This window comes from Nannospalax galili, unplaced genomic scaffold, assembly GCF_000622305.1.
Source record: "Nannospalax galili isolate Female #2095 unplaced genomic scaffold, S.galili_v1.0 scaffold569, whole genome shotgun sequence".
Classification (NCBI taxonomy): domain Eukaryota; kingdom Metazoa; phylum Chordata; class Mammalia; order Rodentia; family Spalacidae; genus Nannospalax; species Nannospalax galili.
The window spans coordinates 252388-276815 of record NW_008360300.1 but is presented as its reverse complement, the minus strand read 5'-3'; the positions used below and the strand labels follow the sequence as shown (position 1 = coordinate 276815).

Here is a 24428-nt window from a genome sequence, read left to right as displayed (position 1 = left end):
TGATTTTGAGATAGGGCATCCTATAGCTCAAGTGGCTTTGAACTGCTGAGGATAGCATTGAACTTCTGGCCCTCTAGCTCTGCCTCCTGAGTGTTGGGATTATGAAACACACCACCATGCCGGCTCAAAGATTTTGTTGGGGCATAATAGGTTTTAAATTATTCCAGTGCTGTTTGCTGAAAGGATCATGTTTTTGCCATTGAACTACTATTTTTGAAATCTATTTGCTATATTTGTGTGGGTCTGTTTCTGGAATTTATCTACGTGTCTATCTCTTCATCATACCAAACTGGCTTTTAGTATTACAACAAGTCTTAAAAATAGTAAGTCTGAATCTTCCAACTTTTTCAAAATTATTTTGGATATTTTAGTTTCTGTTTGTTCCCTCCGTCCATCCCTCCCTCCCTCTTCTTCCTTTGTTTCTTGTTATTCCTTGGGGTTTTTTGGAGACAGGGTCTCCCTGTAGGCCCAGCTGGCCTGGAACTCACTATGTAGACCAAGCTGGCCTTGATTTCAGAGATCCACCTGCTTCTGCATCCTGAATGCTGAGATTAAAGGCGTGTACCACCAAGCCTGGCTTCTTTTCTATACACATTTTAAGAGCGGATTACCTAAATCTACAAAATATTATGTTGGGATTAACTAACATCTTTGCTACGAGTCTAGTTCCAGAGTTTATTTCCTGTTTATTTTGGCCATTAATCATTACTAGTTCTGAAACAGATTTCTTTCAAACTGGGATATACCTAGCTGAAACATAACCATAAGGTCCACTCCACAGCCGAATTTAAATCTTAAATCTCTTTTACTCACTCAGTCACTCTCTCTTTCTCTCTCTCTCAGCTCTTTTTATAAATTCATGTGGAGTCAGGGTGTGGAATTCAACTACATTGATGGTAACAAAGAAATAGCCGTGGCTGACTTTCCAAGCGTTTGTTTTTCTCTGTTCTTTTTTGTTTTAAGCGGTGCTGTGATCAGAGTCAAGGCCGTGTACTAGGTAGTGTTCCACCAGACCTATACTCCTAGACTAACTGTATTTTTCTTCATCTTTTAAAAAATTTGTTTTTATCGAGGTATGGTTTATATACAATTTGAAATGGTAGCTGATCTGTGGCATATCAGTGCATCTTTCCTCAGTAAGACAGACTGTTTCCCATCTGCCTGAAAAGTTCCTTCCTCTCTTTCAGTCTCTATAAACTTCCCTATCCCAGGAACGAGTGATTTCTATTGCTACCAGTTAATTTTCCCTATTCTTCAATTTTATGGAAAATTACTTAAATGTTTTTATGAAACATGAATTTTGTCACATAATATTTGAACACCTTTGTTTCTGGCTGCTGTTGTCCAACACAATGCTGCATCTACCTGGAATTAGTTCATGCTCCTTAGTGCTGAGTTGTCTTCTGCTGTAAGAATGCACAACAATTTGGTTATTTACTCACCTACTGAAGAACATTGGGCTAGTTTGGAGCTAAAAGATTTGAGTATGAGTCTTTTTTACAAACTCACATCTTCATTTCTCTTAAATTTCTAGGAATGAAATTACTGGACCATATTGTGAACACACAATTCACTTTATAATAAACTGCTAAGCTAATTTCCAAACTGGTTGTACAATTCACCATCAAGCTTTAAGAGTCCTAACTATTTCACTTGGAATTGCTGGTCTGTTTATTTTAGCCATTCTTGTTGGCATAAAGTGTTCTCTTTTGCGGCATCTGTTTGCATTTCCCCCAAAACTAATGTTTTCCACCAAGCTGGCAGAACCTGGCTGCACTGTTCAATTACAGCTATGCTTGGAAACAAGTAGGGATGTTCACTTGGGTCACAAGTTGCAAAGAAAATGAGTAATCCAGAAACAGTAGTGGAGAGTCAGAGGCCTGGGCATGTGTTCCAGTGCAGTTCTGAGAATTATCCCCACCTCCAATTCCTACTTACTTACTTAATTAATTAATGGCAGGGTCTCTATGTAGGGCCTGGAACTCAGTATGTAGACCTGGCTGGTCTCAAACTCACAGCAATTTGCCTGTCTCTGCCTCTCAAGTGCTATGATTAAAGGCATGTACCACCATGTTTGTCTCTATTCTTGAGGATATTTGTTTACATGGAAAAGCTCAGGAATCAGAATCAGTTTTGTAATTCAGAAGAATAAAAAGTGCTTACCAGCTACTTTCCTCCGCATCCACGGACACACAAAGAGCCACACGAAGAAGGCGAACAGGAGAGAAACTCCAAAGGAAATGAGGGCTATTGCCCATATCGGAAGGACCAGACCCAGTACTGGAAACAAAGGGAATGGCAGTGTTGTAACTGATTGGTAAAGTCAATTATCTTCCACTCTTCCAAGCTAAAACAAGCCACCTGGATTTTGTATTTAACAAAACTCTCAATGAAAGCAAACATGCTGTGCATTTGGGGGCAGATAGGTGTTTAAGACACGCCATGGCCTTGCGAATTTGTGCTTGTGAGGAAAATGCTACCAATTTGGCTTGAATGGCCTAGGAAGGTGAGAATAAAGCCATTTACATACATATTATGTTTAGCATCTTATGTTCATAACTAAATTGCAAGTGGGAAAATGTGACTGAGAGGTAGTCAGTCTCCTAACATCCTCTTCACCAACAGGAAGTTACTGCAGTGGACAGAGTTGATTTGTGCTGCCTTCTGGTTCCCAGGAAATGAGCAGCAATGCTATAGACAGATGTGGCACCCTGATCACATGCATGAAACTCTTTAAAACTCAGCTTAGAAGTAAGAGCTCTGGACTGGGTATGGTAGTGCATGCCTGCAATCCCTGTACAGGGGAGGGGAAGGTTGGAGGATCACTGAATTCAAAGTCTCAAAAAACAAAACATCAAAAAAGCAAACAAACACAATCCCTCCAAAATACTCAGAAACAAAAACAAAATACCCCCAAACCTGCCAAACGAAAAATTCCAGAGAAATGAAAGTTTGCTCAAAGGATACTGCCCTTCAAATGGAACTCTTCTTTGAAGTGTCAATTTAAAGGATCACACAGAGAAAATCCTCCCAACAAAATCAAATAATGTACACTGAGTAGCAATTACATTAATCAATAAAGGATAGAAGTGCACACAGCTCAGTAACATCATCTTTCCTTAGTACTTTAGTCACTGGATCTCAGCATTCTGAATTTTATCTGTTTTCTGTCCCTGGTGACAACAGACACCTTTCAGAAATATTCACAGGCATACAACGTAAACATTCATGCTAACATGTAGGGATAAGAATATTTTGCCCCAGCACTATTTCTAACGATCAGAATTTTTAGACTAATACACACATCATTATGGAGATATAAAATAATTATAGTATATAGTCATACAAAAGAGGCAAGTCAGTGTGTACTGAGAGGAAAGAGGACCAAGGTCTAATAAGTATGAAAAATCAGCTATGTAATGTACGTATCATCACCATATTCCTGCCATACATGTGAACATGTAGAAAGAGTTCTGGAGAGATGGGAGATCTAATGTTTTCCACTAAGCTGAAAGAAACTGGCTGCACTGTTCACTTATAGTTATGCCTGGAAACAAGTAGGGATGTTCACCTGGGTCACAGATTACTAAGAAAATGTATAAGTCAGACACAGCAATGGAAAGCCAGAAGCCCAGGTGTGTGTTCAAGTGTGGTTTCATTTCTTATTATACATATATATTTTAAAACTGGTAACTTAAAAAATATATAATTAAGAATGTCACTTTTACAAATTGTTAAAGTACTTTTTCTTTTGAAATCTAAAGTTTTAGTGATGCAGGCTTTGTAACCTTAACATGTTTGTATAAATTAGCTCAAAGAATTAGGTAAAGGATTCTTAGCTTAAAGAACCTTAGTAGACAAAAGAAAAATGAGGAGAAACCCAATAGAGGGATGCTTTTGGAAGCTCTTGAAATCCCAATGGACTCTGATACGAACATTTGAAATTTGCCCTGTTCTGACTTTTTTTCTGGTTCCCTGTTTAGAACTTGTAATGCTAACTACTCTTGCCTTTACTTCTACTTCACCTCTCCTATTTACCAGTCAAGGACTTTCTTTTCTCCCTACAGATAAGAGTTATGTAATTTGGGAGTCTTTTAGACAGACCCACTGAAGGGGTACTCCAATTGCCTCACCCTGTGTCCCTGTTCAGCATTGAAGAAGCCAGAGCGGTCTGCGTCCTGGATTCCCTGTTGGCAATTTGGGTAACCTCTTCAGAGGATGGTGCGATAAGAATAGGAGGTAGGAATTGGCTAGACAGTTAGGGTAACCCCAAAGAAAAGTAGCCAGTTTCTTGGCTAAAAGTCAAAATGTCTTTGGGCCTCTTAGCAACATACTATGTTCCAAAGGCCAAAACCATCAAAAGTATTTGGGAGCTCTTATCTAATCCCTGAAAGATTTTAGGGTTACCCTTCAGATGGGGGCATGTTAGAGTAGGAAAAAAAAAAAAAGAAAGACACACATGAGCAAGCCTCCATTGGTCTGGAAACCCTCCACCTCCTTCGTTCATGAACCAGCTCTGGCTCTTACAGATTAATCTTTCTGCCTCCTCTTCTGTGATGGTCCCTGAGCCATGGATGGGTACGTTTCCATACAGGAGTCCCATCCTACACTCTACAGTCTCTTATTCTCCAAAACTTGGCCAGTTGTGGCCTTCTGTGTGCATTGCACTCTGATGTACATGGAAGCCTCACTGGTGAGAGTTGAGGGGCACATTAGCACTCTCTATACCCCTTATTCCACTATGTTCCATGAGCTTCGTGTGTACCTGTGGCAGTGGTGGTGTCCAACACAGGACCCATGTCAGCTCAATAGAACAAGGACCCAAAAGGGAGGTGAGAAATAGGTGGTGGGTCAGCACTAGATCAAGAACTATTTGAGACTGGCTGCTGCTGGATGAGGGTGAGCATGACTTGCATATGACCACTGAATGGGCTGACTAGACTCCAGTGGACTCATTTGCACTGAAGGACATTTGAGTACAAATGCCTGAATTAATAGGACTCAGCATGTATGGCAGAGGGTGTAGCGTTTAGTGTGTGTGGGGGGGGAGGCATGGGTAGGGGAGGGGAACTGGATGTGATGGGAAATATTGTATGAAATTTTAAAAGCTCAATAAAAAAATAAATCAAAAAAGAAAGAAAGAAAGAGTATATGGGGGGTTACAGGGGGGAGTGGGCGTGGGTTTGATCAAAACACCTTATACACATGTGTGAGATTCTCAATAAAGTTTTTTTTTAAAAGAAGAATCATTAAATATTTCAATAACTATGAGGTTATAGAGTTAGTACCTAACATAAATGGGGAGTCAGAATTAATGCTCATAAATATAAACAAAATGGAGAGCTCTCTGGCTTGCTTATGGCCAGCAGGTGGTTGGTGGGGTGTAGACACTTAGATGGTTCCACTTCAAAGCTCTGGGACAGCTGGGAGTCATGGATGCGGTAGGTATCTCCCTAGGTCACACTGTGTTAACTAGCAGCCCAGCCCAATTCTCTTCCAGCTCTGTCCATGAACTTGATCCCAGTGAAGCTCATAAAACCATGCCAAGTTACTCCATCACTAGGCTATGTGTGCTCATGAGATGTCTCAAGAGAAAAAAAAAAAAGGGAAAGAACAGAGAAGCGAAGCACTCGAATCAGTCCATACACAGAACAAAGTAGTTTCTTTTTTTCTAGATACTTAAGGTTGTTTTATATAGAACAGAATTTGTGACAAAAATACTTTGTATTGGACTGTCTTCCTGGTGAGGCTTTCGAACTATTTCATATAATTACACCTTCAGGGGACAACAAGTCATCATACTTGGTTCCTGCTGTGAATGGACAAAGTAGGGCACAGCTTGAATGGCTTGTGTTTACTCAGCCAAAAGTGGAGCCGGCACTGTGAGTTCTGAATCTGTTCTCTGCTCCCACTACTAAGTGACTTTTCATCTAATGTTCCTCTCATTTTCCAAACAACAAAGATACGATAAACAGTGATTTAGTGCTAACCTCAAGCATCTTTATGATTCTATTCCAAATCTCCCGAAGACTAGAAGAATACTCAAGTCATTTAGAGAAGAAATGAACAAAACTTTCTAAGAACTCTGTCTCCACTGTCACTTTGTTCTAGTTCTTCTTTTTGTTTTGTTTACATATGACAATCATCATTAGACTCTACAAAATAAAGTGCATTAAAACTAATAAAGCTTTAGCTCAGCCCAGTGCACTTCTACCTGCTGCTCACCGCCCTTCCCTACACCCTTCCTTGTCACTGATTCACTGCAGGTTCCATGTTTTGTTTTAATTTTGCATACAACGCAAGCTTTTTAATAAGATTAGCAAGACAAAAGTGAAGTGTATGATGTACAGACATGGAACACCCTCAGTACCCTTTCTCTTGAGTCCACCTCATAGGGAAAGGGGTGGGCACTTTGCTGTATATCTTTCCAGGCATTTTCTAAATATATATATTGAGTATTGTGAAGTTTGTTTTTTCTTTCACTTAACTATACACTATTTACTTTAACATATAAACATGCACTATTCTGTGCTTTCACCTGTCATGTAACAATATATTGTGGACACTAGCCCACAGTGACAACATGTGTACACACACATACAAACATACGCATGCACATACACAATGTGTACACACACATGCATGCATAAGTTTACCTGCTTTGCAGGTGACTCTTCACTATCCTGCCTCACCTGATACACCAAGTTATTAGTTCTGTTTTATTTTAGATTGACACTTTAAAGTATTAGAGGAGCTATGTGTGTAAAAAGAATGCTGGAAACTTCTTTAAGAAAATGAGTCATTCTTTTGAGATAAATATGGTACTTTCTAACTTGCTCTATAGTTGGAGTTTTTAAAAATATAGTACCAGTTTTCTCAAACCATGATTTATTTGTAAACATTTTGGAAAAAAAGTAAATTTAAAACACTTTGTTTTGAATTCAGTCCTTGGTGGCAATTCTGTCTCACCCCAGAGCTGGCCATCACTGTGGCTGCAGCTCTGTTTCTCTACAGCTTACATCGGTGGTCAGCTATGGAACCTAGAGATCCTTGGAGAGCAAAGTGACTTCTTACAAAGCCTCTGAAGGCTGACAGGTTCTAGTGAGCAGCTATAACTGGAAGAGACAAGGAAGAAAGGAGAAGAGAGTGTGGAGAGAAGACAGAGGAGAATCAAGCAAAGGTAAAGGGGGACGAGGAGATGGAAGAGGAGAAAAGATGGTGGTGAAGGAGGAAGAAGAGGAAGCTGCTGCTCAGGTAGTTATGCTTCAGCAACAGGTTTGCTCTGGAAAAATCAGAAACCAGGTCTAGTTCTATCTGATGATTCATTTGCTGATAAAAAGCAGTGAGCAGGGTCAGGGAGATGGCTCAAGGGTGGGGATATAAAAGCACTTGCTGAGTTTCATCCTGGACCCTACCCCCCACCACCCCTTCACGCACAAAAAAACAAAAAGCCGGATGTGCACCTGTAATCCCAGCATGCCTACAGCAGAGAGATAGGGGGTGGAGACAGGAGAATCGCCAGAAGCTCTCAGGCCAGCTAGCCTGAAGTAGCTGTGCAGCAGCAGAGATAAGACCCAGCTTTAGCAAGGTAGAAGGCAACTCCTGAAAGTTATCTTCTGACCTCTACACATACACTGTGCCACATGTGTGCCTATACATACACACAGACACACACATACAAACAGTATTTTAAAAATGAAGTAGGCAAAGATCGTGAGTCAGAACTTTTTAGGAGTACTAATCAAGAGATGATTAGCCACATATCTGTGGTCCCAGCTAGTCGGGAGGCTGGGACAGGAGGACCACTTAAGCCTAGAAATTCCAGAACAGCCTCAAAATGTAAAACAAAATTAACTAGTGTTGTGGCTCTTAAACTGCCATATGTGAGCCCCCTGTTGAAACACAGACTGCAGGGCTGAAGTATTTCTAAGTATGAGGCCCAGGATTGAACTAGAGAATCTGCATTCTTGACATTATAATGTGATGTTGATACAAATGGTTTATGGACCTCACTTTGACTTTGAAGTTGTATGTAACTGCTAGAAGTTTAATCAGGTAATCTGCCTTGCTTGCTAAAGGGGCATGCAATGAATTTCAGCATTCACAGTCTCAATACTGAACAAAAACTAAGACATATGCAACTGAAGATCTTTTTGATTAAAAATAAACCTAAATGTTTGGCTTAGAGCCAAACCAAGTAAGAACTTTATTTCCTAATATTATTTTTGTTCTTGTTAGTTATATTTTAAGATTTATTTTTATTACATATATGTGTATACATGTATCTGTGTAAGTGTACACCACATGTGTGCAGGTGCCAGAAGAGGGCAGGGGATCCCCTGGAGCTGAAATTACAGTGACTGTGAACCACTGACATGGGTGCTGGAAACCAAACTCAGGTCCTCTGGAGGAGCAGAAAGCTACCTGTTGAGGCATCTCTCCAGTCCCTGATAATCTTATTTTTTAGGGCAAAAATTGAAAAGGCAATTTTTTTTTGTCTTTTTGAGGCAAGGTCTCCCTGTACCCCCAGATGCCCTAGAACTCACTATGTGGACCAGGCTGGACTTGAACTCACAGAGATCCACCTGCCTCTGCCTCCCAAGTGCTGGGATCGAAGGCATGTGTCACCACGTCCAGCAACAAAGGCAATTTTTTAAAGTGAGAACTCAGCCTTTAAAGTATAAGAATGTTTTTTATTTGAGGTAAGTCATGTCAGATAAAATTATAAACAATAATTTAGAGTGGAGGAAATCAAAACAAAACATGGCAACTCAACATCCAAGAAATCCCCTTAATCTATCTCCATGAATAAAAGCACCATTGATAAAAATCTCTTAAATGTTGAAGCTAGGTAAGATTAATGCTCTCATTCATTTTTGCTAGAGATTTTTGTATTTGTATCTCTGAAGCTCCTATGGATTGGCTAAAAATATTCTAAAGAAGGAAAGACCTTTCTAGTTTAACCCTGGGCCTCATACATGAATACTTTAGTCCTACAGTCTGTTTCAGCAGGGAGCTTACATGTGGCAGTGTGAGAGCCATAATACTAGTTAATTTTGTTTTTCATTTTTTGAGGTTATTCTGGAATTTCTAAGCTTAAGTAATTCTCCTGCTTCAGTCTCCACAGATGTGTGGCTAATCACCTCTTGGTCAGTACTTCTAAAAAGTTCTGACTCACGATATTTGCTCACTCCATTTTACACATCACTGAAATGCAACTGAGACCCTGGGGCCCTGGACTAGTACAAACTGTGGTCTTTAGCTTTGCTAGTTATATGAACTAATACAGAGCGCCTATTTCCTATCTTCAAGGTGTGTGTATGTGGGGGGGGGGGGTTTAGTGATATTTCCATCTAAAGTTCAGCCCCATGAATTGATATGATCTATTTTTCCTAACAACCTAGTGAAGTATTTACATTGTCCTGAGTGTCACATCGTCGTATGTTTCACCACCCTAGGATAATTTACTGTACCAGTAAGATGGTTCTTTTAGCAAATATGCAATAAACAAGCAGTTTAGAACAATAATAAAAGATGGAAAAAGGTAGGCAAGTATAAATAGACTCAAATTCTTGTAAAAAATTACAGTTATCTTTTGATATATGAAGAACTGAAAAGCAAGAATAGAGGGCAGAAAAAGAAATGCAGAAACAAAAAGAGACCATCCTCTGTACCAATTCCTTTTTCCAGGACTCAGCATCACAAAAGCAGCTTCAATTTCATTAGCTCAACAATAACCTAATTTCTCTAACCCGTATTTTGGGTATAGTTTTAACTGTAATGTGATATGTCATTTAGCAGAAATTTTGATCTCTTAAAAAGGTTTTTTAGCCAGGTGTGGTGGCACACACCTTCAAACCCAGCACTTGGGAGGCAGAGGCAGGTGGATCTCTGTGAGCTTGAGGCCAGCTTGATCTACATAGCAAGTTCTAGGCCAGCTGGGGTTACAGGGAGACCTTGTCTCAAAAAGACCAAAAAGAATTTTTTTTTTAGACATGGTCTCACTATGTAGCTCCATCTGGCCTGCAGCTCATTATGTAGACCAGCTGGTCTTGAACCCACAGAGATCCACCTGCCACTGCGTCCTGAGTGCTGGGACTACAGGTGTGTACCACCATGCCTGGCCTTCACTTTTTTTTTTTTGTCTTTTTGAGACAGGGTCTCCCTGTAGCCCCAGCTTGTCCTGGAACTCATGATGTAGACCAGGCTGGCCTTGAACTCACAGAGATCCACCTGCCTCTGCCTCCCAAGTGCTAGGACTACAGGTGTGCGCCATCACACCTGGCCACTTTTTTTTTTTTTTTAGAAAGTATTTTGTTATGTAGCACGGGTTGGCCTCAAGCTCACATCCTCTTGTCTTGACCTCCTGAGAGCTGAGACTGTATGAATGTACAACCATACCCACTAGAAATTTTGCCTTTCAAATACATCAGACTTTTCTGTCAGATATGGCCAAGAACTCAATCTTAATCCATAAAGGACACTGATAAAACAATGCAGATTAGCATATCTGCAGACTCAGTCCACACCTTTAACAATGAAGCTGGCAGAAAGAGGTGTACCTGACAAAGGGAAAGAAAAAGGATCCACTCTACTAAAACATGCTCAGAGACATTTTTCCTTTTGCATTTTTGAGATGACAAGTATTGCTGGATTGCCAGGCTGTCCTGGAACTGGTAAACTCAAGCCATCTTCTGGTCTTGGTCTCCTGAGTGCTGGGACTACAGGTACATGCCACTATGCCACCCCCAAACCACTGCCAAGCCAAATTAAACAAACCCAAAGGAGTAATTCTGAAAAGAAAAATCATCACTGGTTTAAGTACTGGTTTGCTGTCACTACAGTGATTGGTATGATAATGTCCTGTGAGTTCTGTCTTTGCAGCTATAGACCACTTCTGACCTGCCTTCCCCAGCCCAGACCACTAGATAACAGGTATGTTACCCCTTGCCCCTCCTGATCCTCCATGGCTCAGGGGGTACATGCTATTGGATCTTGTTCTGAGACTCAAAGTTTCAGTCAGCTACAAGGACAAACAGCTACATAACGGCAGAGCGGGATTTCATTATTTATCTTTAACTTGAAAGTCTGTTGTTTTTGTACTTCACACATCTCTTGGGTATTTAAAACAAGGAAATACATTTACTATTTTTTCCATTACTCTATAACAACCAGGAACAATGCTTTTTATTACTAGTCAACATTAATGTTACCTCCAAAGCAAATCAATACTGTTAAATTATAATATACCTTCCTGTGGATTAAAACTTCCATGGGAGTCTTACCTGGAGCTCCGGTATACATGATGGAAAACACATTTATTGCTATAGTAGCAGCATAAAACAGAGGAAGTGCCCGGAGACCATTGGGAACAGGGTCCTCCTGTATGACAATGAGATAAAGTGATGGAAGGTCAGGACTGAGAGCTTCTGGAGGCAACACAGTTAGAGTGACACAAGATATTGTTACAGAAAAGAAACGTGAGCTTGGTGTGGTGGCGCATGCCTTTAATCCCAGCACTTGGGAGGCAGAGGTAGGCAGATCTCTCTGAGTTTGAGGCCAACGTGGTCTACATAGGGAGTTCCAGGCTAGCTGGAGCTACAGGGAGACCCTGTCTCAAAAAAGAAAAAAAAAGTGGCATGATACTGGCCTGGCTAAGGCTATCTTGTGTACACAGATATGGTTTCAGAGGGCCCACGTTTATAGCCAACAGACACATGAAAGTACTGGAATCACATGCACTGACATCAGACTTAGAAACAGAAGAGAACTGTTAGGGAGATCCATGCCCGAGGTCTGAAGCTCAACAGCTCCTTAAACTATAGATCTTCTCCTCTGGTTAAGATCGCCTTTGCTCCTCAAAGTTTACCTTTATAGCTATTTTGAGTCTACCCTCTGAGGATTCTAGAGTCAAGTGATAGCCATTACAGCGTTGTTGGTAGATTTTATATGACTCTATGGTAGCACACATTTTAGCAACAATAAAGTACATAAAGCAGGGCTGGCAAGATGGCTCAATGGATAAAGCACTTGCTGTGTAAGACTGATGATCTAAGTTTAATCCCTGGAACCCATGTAAAGGTAGAGAACAGACTGTGAGATCAGACTTCTGAAAGTTGTCCTTTGACTTCCACATGTGTGCCATGGCATGTGTATGCCTCCATACATGATAATAATAATAAATAAAAAAAATACAGCAAATATTTTCCAAGTGCTGTGATTTTCAAAATCTCTTAATAAGGTATAATAAGAATTGTGGTTCTTTGTATAACGGAATGTGTACTTGCTCAGGCTTTGGCTATGATATTCTCTCAATATAATACATACACAAGAAAGGCATGGCGTATGTTTGAGACAAACCCACATCTGAGAAGGTATTAGGAATACTATTTTTCATAAAGACATTTATTTTTAAGTGTATGGGTGTTTGCCTGCATGTATATATGCATGCAGTGCCTGGGAAGGCTAGGTGTGGGCATCTGGAGTAACAGACAGTTGTGAGCCACCTTATTGCTGGAATGAAGGTCCTCTGCAGGAGCACTTAGGGCACTTAACCGCTGAGCCACTACTCCAGCTCCTAGGAATGCTATTTTAAGCAGATCTATAGAAAAATGTTGAAGTAATAACATGGGCTCGAACTCAACAAAGCAGCACTAGTACAATCTCTATTTAAATATTTCAAAAAGGGTTTGATTTCTAAAAAACACACGATACACTGATGCATTTATATGAATGTGCCACCTATCAAGAGCAAAAGAAAATTAGGTTAAACACTGAAATGAGCTCGGTGGTATAGAAAGGAAAAACTACCTCAGAGAAATGTAAACATAGGCACAAATGAAGGATGCTTGTAGAATAGAGCAGCTTACCACTGGTACTAGTCATGATGCTTGTGTTAAATGGTAGTGAAGCATAAGGAATGTAAAAAAGAGGGACAGAAAGGGTTTCTACTATATGAGCGCTACAGTCAAACCTGGCAGAGGAGCCATGAGAGGCAGATACTAAGGTGAACGAATGAGCTGGAGCCAATGGCGACACAAGAAGGCAGCATGCCACGTGAAAAGAGCCCCAATGGAACGGACAAGACAGTGGGGGCGTAACTCGGTGCTGCTGCTACTGGGTTCTAGAGCATTATTTTCTTGGGGACAATGGCTGTTTAAAGACTCCTGTCAGTAAATTCTGAAGATGGACAGACCCAAGACATCGAGATATGTCTCCTTTCTCCTTCCTGTTTTCTCTCTTCCTCCTTCCGACCCATCCATTCATCAACAAATCAGCCAAGCAACCATCATTCTTTTTTTTCTTCCTCACAGGTTTTCTACTGGTTGAAAATGATACAGAGTATCTATTTGAGAGACTAGGAATAGGATGGTTTAAAAATGCAGTGAGCAAGGCAGGTGGTAGTGATAACAGCTGGCTCAGGGTGTGGTCCATGTTTTCAGAAAAACTGAGCACTTTGCCTTGAAGTTGGGCAATGGGGCAATTTCCAGAGGGCTAGGGCAGTGGGGCTGTGGTGGGAAGTATTGACATCACAGTTCCTTTGCAGCATAATTTGTAGAAATTCTCAAACACACAAGAAGAGATAATCATTTAAAAACAATCTTTTTATTCTTAAACCTTATCTCTCTTTTCCTAAATAGATATTTGTTTTTTCCTTCTCATATTCTTCACAAATCCATTGCTTAGGCCTGAGTTCATTTTGTTCACTGTCCAACAGATCTGTTTCTGATTTCCTTGAATGAAACTTCTGGGTAGTGTGAATTTAATTTGGCCCACGGCTTTCCATGACTATGATATAAGAAATGGGTTTTCCCCAGGTCCTGCATTCTGCTTAATTGCATGGGAGGGGGAAGGAGGGAGGGAGGGAGGAAGGGAGAGAGGGAGGGAGGGAGAGAAAGGGAGGGAGGGAGAAGGGAGGGAGAGAGGAGGGAGGGAGGGAGATATCAAAGGCCAGGGATTTGGAGTTCTTCCTTTCACCTGACCAGAGACCCTAATGACCTCCAGAATTAAGAGTCCAGCTCTGCCAAGGAATTCCCAGTGGTATCACTTCCGCTTAACAAATATTTAACAATTATATTTACTGTGATAAGTACATGGGAAGGTGCTGGAATTCAAAGTAACCAAGACAATCATTTCTACCCTCACAGATCATACAGTTACACGGCAAGCAGGGCAGGAAACAGATAAAATACACATAAAACACCAAGTGCAAAATGAAAAGTAGAGTGCTTCAGAGTAGGAAAAAAGGAACTGCCAGCTCTGAAACAGGAAAGGCACCCCAGGAAATGACACCAGGAAGTTGAACAGGAGCATTCCAGGTAACGATGGAATCTAGGTAGAGACAACAATAAGGTGAAGTCCAGCGGCCAACTTCAGTGTGGCCAGTTGGAACCCAGTGAAAGAATGGTGAGACATATGATAGGGACTTTGTGCTTATTCAAGAGAATGAACCCTTCAACGAGTTATTAGGTAATGAATGCTAAGAAAAAAAGAGCTGTATTTTTAAGCAACACATAGCTAAAGGAAAGCACATCCTTAATGTATCAAATAAGCACAGGCTAGAGCAACTCCTCTGTCTGGTTCATGTGGAATACGAGGCTCCCCAGGAGATGCCTGAAACTGTAAATAACGCCCAATCCTATATACTATAATTTCCCTACACATACATACCCATGATAGATGTACAATTAGGCACAGTAAGAGATTAATAATAATGTATAATAAGACAATTATGATAATATATTGTAATTAAAGTTATCTGAATGTGACCTTTTTCTTTCAAAGTCCTTATTTGTCACGCATCCCCTTCTTCCTCTAATGATGATGTGGGACAATACAGTGCCTACATGACGAGATGAAACGAGGTGAGTGGTATAACATTAGACTTTCACTTAAGAATTTCCTGAACAGGAATACTAAAATAACTAAGATGGCTAACAAGAGATTGATATGATGGATAAAGGGATGAGTCACATCCTGGGCTGGGCACCAGATGGGGTGAGATGTCATTACATTACTCAAGTGACACGCAATATAAAACATATATTTTTTATTTGTCAAATTTTCTGCTTAATATTTTTAGACCATAGCTGGTACAACTGAAACAGCAAAAAGCAGAAGTGTGACTAGGGGCCAGTGTGTAACACACCACTGAAAGTAGGCGTCAGGGGCTGCAGAAATGGCTCAGTGTGTAAATGTGCTTGCTGTGCAAGCCTGACAACTTGAGTTTAATTCCCAAAACCCACATAAACGTAGAAGGAGAGAACCAACTCCACAAAGTTGTCCTTGGACCTCAAAACGTGTATACATGTGTGCCACCACCACCACACATATATACACATAATAATAATACATAAAGTTTAAAATGGTAGTTGATAGCTTAGAAAGTGTTGCAACAGGTCAATCAAGATATTCAAAGACAAATAAAAAAATTTAAAAAGTGACATATTATAAAACAGAGAATATTGGGGCTGGAGAGTTGGCTTAGCGGTTAAGAGTACTGACTGCTCTTGCAGAGGACCCGGGTTCAAGTCCCAGCACGCACATGGCAACTACGAACTGTCCTTAACTCCAGTTCCAGGGGAATCCAAAGTCCTCTTCTGACCTCCGCGGCATTGCATGACACGGGTGCACTTGCATACATGCAGGCAATACACTTGTACACATAAAATAAACATAATAATAAAATTTTTTAAATATATAGAATATTAATCAGCCATAAAAGGATAAAATTCTGCCATTTGGCAGCAACATGGATAGAACCAGAGGACGCTATGTAAAGTGAAATGAGCTGGGCACAGGGAGAAAAGTACCACATGTTCTTATTTGTCTGTAGAGTAAAAAAGTTTATCACATGAAAGCAGAGTAGAATGAAGGTCAGTACAGTAGAAAGGGGAGAAAGGAAGAATGAACAATGTGAGTATGGGTAACGGCTACAAAAACATAGTGAGATAGGGCAGCAGTTTCCTGCAGCTTGGATCTTGAATGCTCCTAAAGTTCCATTTGCTGAAGGCTTACCACCCTAGTCCATGGCACTAACAGATGATGGAGGAGCTTCTCAGAGGTGAGTCTAGTAGAACAAAGTCAAGCTATGGGAAGAATATCTCTGAAGCCAGATAGAAGTGGAGATGTAAGCCAAGGACCCCAGGTGATTAGGGCTCCTCTGCACATGCTCCCTCTATGAATACTGTGCCACAATTGGGCCAAAGCAAGAGAGACATAGAACCATGAGCTGAAACCTTGGAAATCCTCAGCCAAAATCACTTTCTTCATTGTAAGTCGTTGATTTCAGGATTTTGCCACAGTGATAGGATGCTAATGCACGCTTCTAATGTTATACAGCACAACAGAGTAACTATAGTCTATGAGTCTATAGAGTCGAAAGTCTGAAGGTTCCAAGTAGATAGAAACGATAATCTTGGAGGTAATGGAAAACCTGCTTTGATCGTTATGCATTGTGTACACGCATCCAAACATAACACTGTGCTGTTTTTAGACAGAGTGGATGTTTCCTTTTTATCCTTCCCTCAAGTCAAGCCAGCGCTTCAAGCTTGCTTTCTCCATTACAAACAGGAAAGCAACTTTACATTTGGGTAAGATTACACCATCTTATTCTAGTCTGCTTAACAACCAGGAAATAGGTGCCTTCTATTTTCAAGGTCTGAGTCCTGTTTCTAGGAGTGCTGACTAATGAACCAAGTCATAGAACAGGAATTAATGATGCTGGGCTCTGTAGTAGTGAGGCCTTTCACTGAGGCTTCTTCTGGCTACCTATAATAATCTCTGACTCAAACTCCAGGTACTGTACCTAGTGATGGAAACAAAATTCTCCCACTAACCTCTTGCTACTAGTGTCTATTGAGTAGAACCAAAATTAGTTCTAAAATTAATCTAAAAATTAGCATCCTTACTTACCTTTTGTAAGATGAACATTCTGATCAGTACAAACAGCACACCAGACATGAAACCAGACAGAAGTGGAGATATAAACCAAGAAGCAACTGAATGATTAAGAAAATTCAATGTTAAGATTCATGCACATATTCATATTTATACAATACAATACAATAATAAGCAATATATTACATATATTAACACATATTACCAGAACCGTCCACTGTACCTCAGTGCTCAGCCAGTCCTCTTGACTTTACTCATGTGTAGCTGCTCCCAGACATAAACATGGTACATATAACTGGCTATGCTGCCAAGCTAGTGAAGTATCCATTCCCCAAAACTCTAGCCTTATCATACAGATTCGTTTGATTCTCTGTGAGCCCCTTACTTGCTCTTTTCAATACCGGTGGCGACTGTTTTTCCAACAGTAAAGGTTCTATGAAACATGGGTCATCTTCTGTTTGCTTTGCTACATCTAGGTTGGTACCTTCATTCTCAATATCTAATGACTAGAACTCTCTAATGTTAGCCTCTAGCCTAATGAGTCTCAGTTCTCGCTATACCTTAAAACCACCTGGGAGTTTTCAAAGTCCAGTGATGCTCTAGCTTTACCCCAATAATTCTGAAGGTTTGAAATGAGGTTTGGGCATGGATGTTTTTAACTTGCTCCCTCAGGTAGTTCTAATGTGCTGCTAGAGGTAAGAACTGCTGTTCCAGAATCTTGGGGCATAAGGTGATTTTCCTGCTAGTCTGTACCCTGACTGGCAGGCCAGGGATCCATTATGACCTTTGGCTCCTGAGCCTCTTATGACTCTGGGAAATAAAAAGCAATACACAGGACGGGTTAAAGAGTACTTTTTATTCTGAGTGGACTGGTATAGATGAGGCTAAGAGGATTTATCACTTGCTAAATGCAGGGAGTAGCTGTTGGACCTCTGGGGCTCGGTGCAGGCCTGCAACCTGGAAGGAACACTACTGTGGCTCTTGACTCAGCAAAGTAAACAACACTGACTTCATTCTGAGGCTTCCTCATGTCCATAAAACTTTTAGGGCTTTTTCCTCACCTACATCTAGTCCTAGCCTTTTTTCGATTTATATGCTGCTTTCAGTGAAATGAATTTCTCTTCTGCTTGGAAAGAACAAATAAGATATTGATTTTTAAAGCTAGATGATGAAGCAATATTTCAAAAGCACGGCGTTAAAACCCAATGTATAACTCTACACACTCACTATTAACAGAAATACTGAAGACAAATGTATTACCTATATAATATAGGTCTTCTAAACTTTAACATTTGAAGGGAAAAAACATATTATAAAAGCAACTTTTAATAAAACTTACTCTAGAAAAGGTAAACTTTCCTTCCTAAAGGTAAAAGAAAATGGCAATTACCAATCTTGACAAGCTCCATCCACTGCACCCCTTTTGTGCCAATTGCCACAAGTGAGAATCCTATAGTGGAGCCAACAATGCAGTGAGTCCCTGAGATTGGAAGTCTCAGGAAGGATGCAATCAACTGCCAAACAGCTGAACCTATAGATAGAAAGATCGATTTAAAAAATCAGATACATAATACACTCTTAGATACCTGGCATGGAGAGGGACTCTAAACTGTTCTCCATAGCATCATTTTCTTGAGTTTAATTTTCTATGGGTTGTTTTCTTACAAAGTGCTAAAGTCCTGACAAAAATCATCTCACTAGCTTGATGGAGGATCTTTCCTTCTCAATACAGAAGGGATGATGATTCTGTATTCAAAGTCAGGGTTTGAAGTATCAGTGATGGATTTGCCACATGAGGTTGAGGATGTCCATAATGAGTTGTTCTGGTGTGAAGTCTGGCCACACCAAGCAAGAAATTAAAGAAACTGCACATAGTAAGATTTTACAAAGGCAATATATTGGGAGAAAAATCTTGTTCTGTTTTGTAGTCACATAATGAGGAAGGCTAGAGATTGGCTACATCACATTAGTCTATATAAAGAAAGCAACATGCTGTATTTCCCTTTTATTTTTGTCTCTCATGTGAAAAAAATAAGAGACATTTAGCCTAAAGTTGGGCATGTGTTCTCAGATCTTGCTTGCAATACTGGAAGCTCTGAGTTTGGTTTTATGTTCTTTTACCTCCACTCTTCCATTCTTTTCTAGGCTTGATGTTTTACTAGGCTATAGGTCACTTCAGATATTTTTATAAGCAGATCAGAATTTGCAGAGGTATTAAAAGCACCACCTAGGAAAGATCACTTTCAGAACCAGTTGCTGAAAAGCTCATACAGAACTATACAGGGACAAAAGGGCTAGGTTGATAAACTGGAACACTACTAATCCCAAAGGTTAATTCTGGAAATCAGGTTGCCTGGCAGCAGCAGTATCTTTAAGCAAACCCCTGACTTTTCCTTCAAAGATAGCTGAGCTGTAGAAGGATAATCTGTGGCCACACAGGTCCCAGTTTATGAGACAAAGTGGATAGCTGCTGCAGTGTGGGCTGTGCATGATGACCTCTGAGCTGAGATTGGCTGTGGTCCCATGTGTATCTTGAAATTACGTATTAAGTGAAGAAAGTACCAGCCTTGTGTCACCAAATGGTGGCAGGCCCCATGGAAGCACCTTACTTCCCCTGGACAGTTCCTTAGGCCTCATCTCTGTGCCCTGGGTCAGCAGCAACTGGCAGCCTTAGACATAAAGCCAGAGTTAGGCGTATGTTTCCTAGCCCAGAACTGTAATGCAGAAAAACAAACTTTGTGGCTACATAATATTCTTAAAATTTTTTTAAATTTATTATTTTTATTTTATGTGTATGCGTGTATTGCCTGCATGTAAGTGTGCCTGTGTCATGCAATGCCCACAAGAGGTCAGAAGAGGCTGTCAGATCCCCTGGGACTGGAGTTACAGACAGTTGTTAGCTGCCATGTGGGTGCTGAGATTTGAACTCGGGTCTTCTGTAAGAACAGCCAGTGTTCTTAACCCCTGAGCCATCTCTCCAGCCCCATGCTACATAATATTCTTAACAAGTTAATCTAGCAATGTAGGAGGATGGTCGAGACTCACCCTGTCACATTCAGATTGCATTTTCTTTCCTGAAAGCTGCCATTATTTTTCTTGCTGATTTTGTCAATTATGCCCTGTCAGAGTTTATAAGGAAAGGTGGGAATTACGGGGAAAAGGAATAAAGGGTAGGGAGACAGAGTAAAGCGGCAGCTGATAGGGGTTTGAGGAGGGTGGAGGGCATGTCTGCACAGGGGCCAGGCAATGGGCAACAGCTATCTCACCCTCAGGAGTTGCTGAAGGGATATGGGATTACAGGAATATTAAGAAGAAAACTGGAAAAAGATATTCTCACGTAAGGGAATGACATCCTGCAAAGAGGAAAGGGATGAAGAGTGGGACAGAGATGTCAGGTGAAACCTAGGGAAAATGGGAGACAGGCATCCCGGAGGTGACAGGTGCTTGGAAAGATTAACTCAGGGCAAACAATGGGGAGTGACAGGCAGGTGTGGGCCAGGGGAGGGTGTAGAATGAGGAGAGGAGGTGAGAGGTAAGGAGGGCTGGAAGGGCTTGGCAGTTCTTTGTATAAAAGACCTTTAGGTGGATTGTGCACTTCTTATAGGGGCTTGAAGAAATGACTACTTTCAGTTAGTGTGGGTACTTCCATGAGGAGATGCCTAAATTAGAATTCTCAGTAGGCTTTGGGGAACACTGGTGGCCTCATACAAAGTGGGTTGACAGGCTGAGCAAGGGTCTCAAGAGATAAACTTGTTCAGGAAGTTTAGGTGGGGGGAGGTGGACATGAAGACTCAGGAATCTGAACAGAATTAGCCTGGGTTTTGGTCGGTAATAATGATACCATCATCTTAATTCACATGGCTTCTATTTGTAAGGAATTCCCAATAAAACAGGCTTTGAAATTCATCTAACCACACATTTTAAAAATAAAAAGCCACCATCAACAAACAACAACAAAAAAACCAAATCAAACAAAAAACCCAGAGAAGAAAGAAACCAAAGCAATCATGTTACTCAGACAAAACCTCAAATTGCCTTGGCAAACCCAAATTCTAGTTGAGGTAAAAATCCTTCACTGTTTCAATAAACAGTCAAAGGCCAAGGATGGGAAAACTGGAAACCAGACCAGCTATACTGACTTTATCTAAACTAGGAAAAGTTAAATTAATAATTTTTTTCTATGTCCTGGAGATTGAACCCAGAACTCTGTGCATGCAAAGCACCAATTCTGCCACTGAGCCATAACCTCAGCTCCCCAAATATATTATCATTATTTTTTTGTGGTTGCTAGGGATTATATTCAGGGCCTCATACATGCTAGGCAAGTACTCTACCCCTGAGGCACATTCAAGTGCCTAAATATTATTTTATGACATCCATATTTTTGAAACACTGTAGCCTAACTGATGAAAAATCTTTAGGAAAAAACATAAATCAACTTTCAAGGAAATTTCATAGCTATAAATTTAAAACACATTTATTGAGATATATTCTTTAAAAAATATTTTATTTATTTTTATTTTATGTGTACGCATGTATTGCCTGCATGTATGAAAGTACACCTGTGTCATGCAAGGCCCGAGGAGGACAGAAGAGGCTACTGGATCCCCTGGAACTGGAGTTACAGACAGCTGCCAGTTAGTGCTGGGATTTGAACCTATATCTTCTGGAAGAACAGCCAATGTTCTTAACCACTGAGTAATCTCTCCAGCCCCATGAAATACATTCTTTAATAACTTTTACATAACTCTAAAATAATAAAGCACAATTCTACATATAGTATCCAGAGGCCAAAGTCTATTTTAACCACCCAAATTGCTGAAAATGTAAGAAAATGAATGCCTACTTGAATTAAAACACTTTAAAAATCATAAAGTACAGACAATAAAAACTGCATAGTAAGCACAAAGCATTAAATAAGTTTCTCAAAAGTTAAAACAAAGATCACACAGCAATGGTAAGGGTAGCAGGTAACAGACAGGTGGATATACTCCCTTTGTGTAGAGCTACTCACCAACCATTGCACTCACTTCCCCAGCCATGAGGGTCTCTACAGTCTCATTGTAGAGATTCACATCAATGATGCCTTTCCGGATAGTCTCTCCTACTTTGGCTCCCAGTAACACAGAGCCAGTGGTTTCAAATATTGAAGCCAGAATGCATGCCTGCCTCAAGGTCACCACTCCAGAGCCTACCGCAGTACCAAAGGAGTTGGCAACATCGTTTGCACCAACAGAAAATGCTAGGATGAAAGCAATAATAAAACCCAAAATGACCATCCACAAATACCCATCCATGGCCATTCTGGAAAATGGGCTCTGGATACTTTTCTTTCACAGAAATACTTTAAATAAACAAAGCTTGAGGTTGTTAACTTCGTAAGGCCGAGAGTTCTTGTAAACAGTGTTTGTTCTGGAAAGTGCTGAACAATGTTGAAGCCTGAACAAACTGCTAACTACTGGTTTTTAAACTACTGTCAATACAGTTCATTTGGTTGTGTTCAGTCAGCAGTAAAATACATTCCATATTTTTTCTCCCAATCTGGGAAAGCTGTGATTTTCTTCCTACAACAAGAAGGAAAACAAAAGAAATCAGTTAATGGAATACCTGTAACAACTTGTTCTTTCAGAAGTTAAGCGCTTTAAGCCTACAAATGGGATCTAAGTCCCACATGTGACAGATCTGACCATAAAGCAATTTGAGGAAGATTATAATTAGCCTTCCCCTTCAAACCAAACAAAAATAAAACATAAAACATAAGGCTAGTTTTTAGACTGCTTAATAACTATAGACTAACAGGATGCCTTATTAGGTGAAATGTTATGTATTATTTGAAAATATATTTGGCCATTCTTTTTAGAGAACAATTTCCTCAAATAAGCAACGGATAAAGAACAGATGAGACATCAAAGTTATACTATTTTTTAAATGCTTGGACAGTGCCTGGCTCCTTGGAACAGGGATTACAGATTCTGACTGTGATACCACAGGGCAAACCCATTTTCTGCCTGCTCATTAATGTGCTTTGTGTGTTTTGCATTATGAGTATATCTTGCTTGCGTCTTCAGCTCTGAAACAAGGTTATTTGTCCTGTGGGTGACAAAGGAGGAATCACTGGGTCTTAGGAGTAGCAGAAAAGGTGAAGGGTGCTACAGTCCTAACAAGAGAGGCTACACTGAATACTATCTACTGCTTCTTATCTTTAACAGGAAAAGCTAGAGGCTTCACCTAGCTACTAAGACCCCCAGTTACCACTGGCCATCTGCCTACTAGTTCAGTGACCTTGGTTTACAGCCACCCCTTACTCTAGCTCTTCACTATGTCTTAAAATCACAAAGCATAGTCTAACCTCAGGGTTTTGGTACCTAATGATCCCTCTGACAAATCAAATCCTCTCCCTGACAGCTTCATAGGTCTCTCCTCACTCCATTTAGGTCTCTGTTCCAATGTTACCACCCAGAGAGGCCTTCTCCATCTTGGAGAGGAGCAGCCCTATCCCTGTGCCTTTATTATCACTCTTGCCATTAATAAAAAAATTCAACTTATCACCTGAATCATCCATTCGTCCATCCATCCATCCATCCATCCATCCATCCATCCATCCATCCCTCCCTCCCTCCTTCCCTCCCTTATTCACTTATTCATTCTTATTGGTCTGTCTTCTCCCACTGGAAGACAGGGAACTTCATTCACTGTTGCATCTCCAGGATGTAGTGATTAATCAACTTACTGAATAATCAAAGAAAGAAAACAGTAGGTAAATAAAGACAAGTCTTGTTTACTTCTTCTAGTAGGGAGAGGAGATACTAGAAGATATATCCAGGCAGTGCCAGGAGCTTCATAACTGTGCCATTCTATTACTATATTGTCAAGGAACCAAATTTGCCTTTGTCCTGAATGGTGTAAGGCATACAGAATGGAGTCCAACAGTGTGTTTCTTCATAAGTGCTTAATGCATTAAGCAGAATGATGAAGGCTCATCTCTCATTGTGAGCCACCTGATGAGGGTGTTGGAAACTGAATCCAGGTCTTCTATAAGAGTAGTATACTTAACTGCTGAGCCATCTCTTCAGCCCTAGCACAATACTTCAGTCAATCAACAATAAGACATTTACAGGAGAAAAAAGCAGACTATAAATTTTCCTATACATTATGTTTATGGTAATATAAACAATGCACATAAAAAGACCAAAAAGAGGTCTGAGAATGCAGGTCAGTGGTAGTATGATTGCTTGGTATACACAAGGCCCTGGATTTAATCCCTAGCACTTGCAAAAATGAAAAAAAAGTTGGGGGGGGGGACCAAAAGAACACAATAAAATGGTAAAAGAAATTGAATTTGGCAGTATAATCTATGGTGGTTTTTTTGTTTTTTTTTTTTTGGTGGAACTTTCCTTCTAAAAAATGTATACTGTGGCTACATGCTTCTCAAGTGAAAACAATATTCAGTAAGTAATCTAAAAACACATTGAACAGTATATATGTAACATAACAGTCATCAAATTAAACAGAAAATATATACTGCTAGA

General features: G+C 40.3%; 1 protein-coding gene across 5 annotated transcripts in view; it reads right to left on the bottom strand.

The window, feature by feature from the left end:
• The window catches only part of Slc20a2 (solute carrier family 20 member 2), a 131476-nt gene that overhangs the window by 18693 nt on the left and 88355 nt on the right, over window positions 1-24428 (bottom strand). For all 5 annotated transcript variants that reach the window (XM_008824223.3, XM_017795880.2, XM_029559213.1 and 2 more), the window contains 5 exons: window positions 21914-22463; window positions 18290-18430; window positions 16915-17000; window positions 11286-11382; window positions 2164-2280 (listed from right to left, as the gene is read on the bottom strand). In XM_008824223.3, the coding sequence (XP_008822445.1) occupies window positions 2164-2280; window positions 11286-11382; window positions 16915-17000; window positions 18290-18430; window positions 21914-22202 (730 nt within the window). In that variant the 5' untranslated portion in view covers window positions 22203-22463. The remainder of the gene's footprint in view (window positions 1-2163; window positions 2281-11285; window positions 11383-16914; window positions 17001-18289; window positions 18431-21913; window positions 22464-24428) is intronic.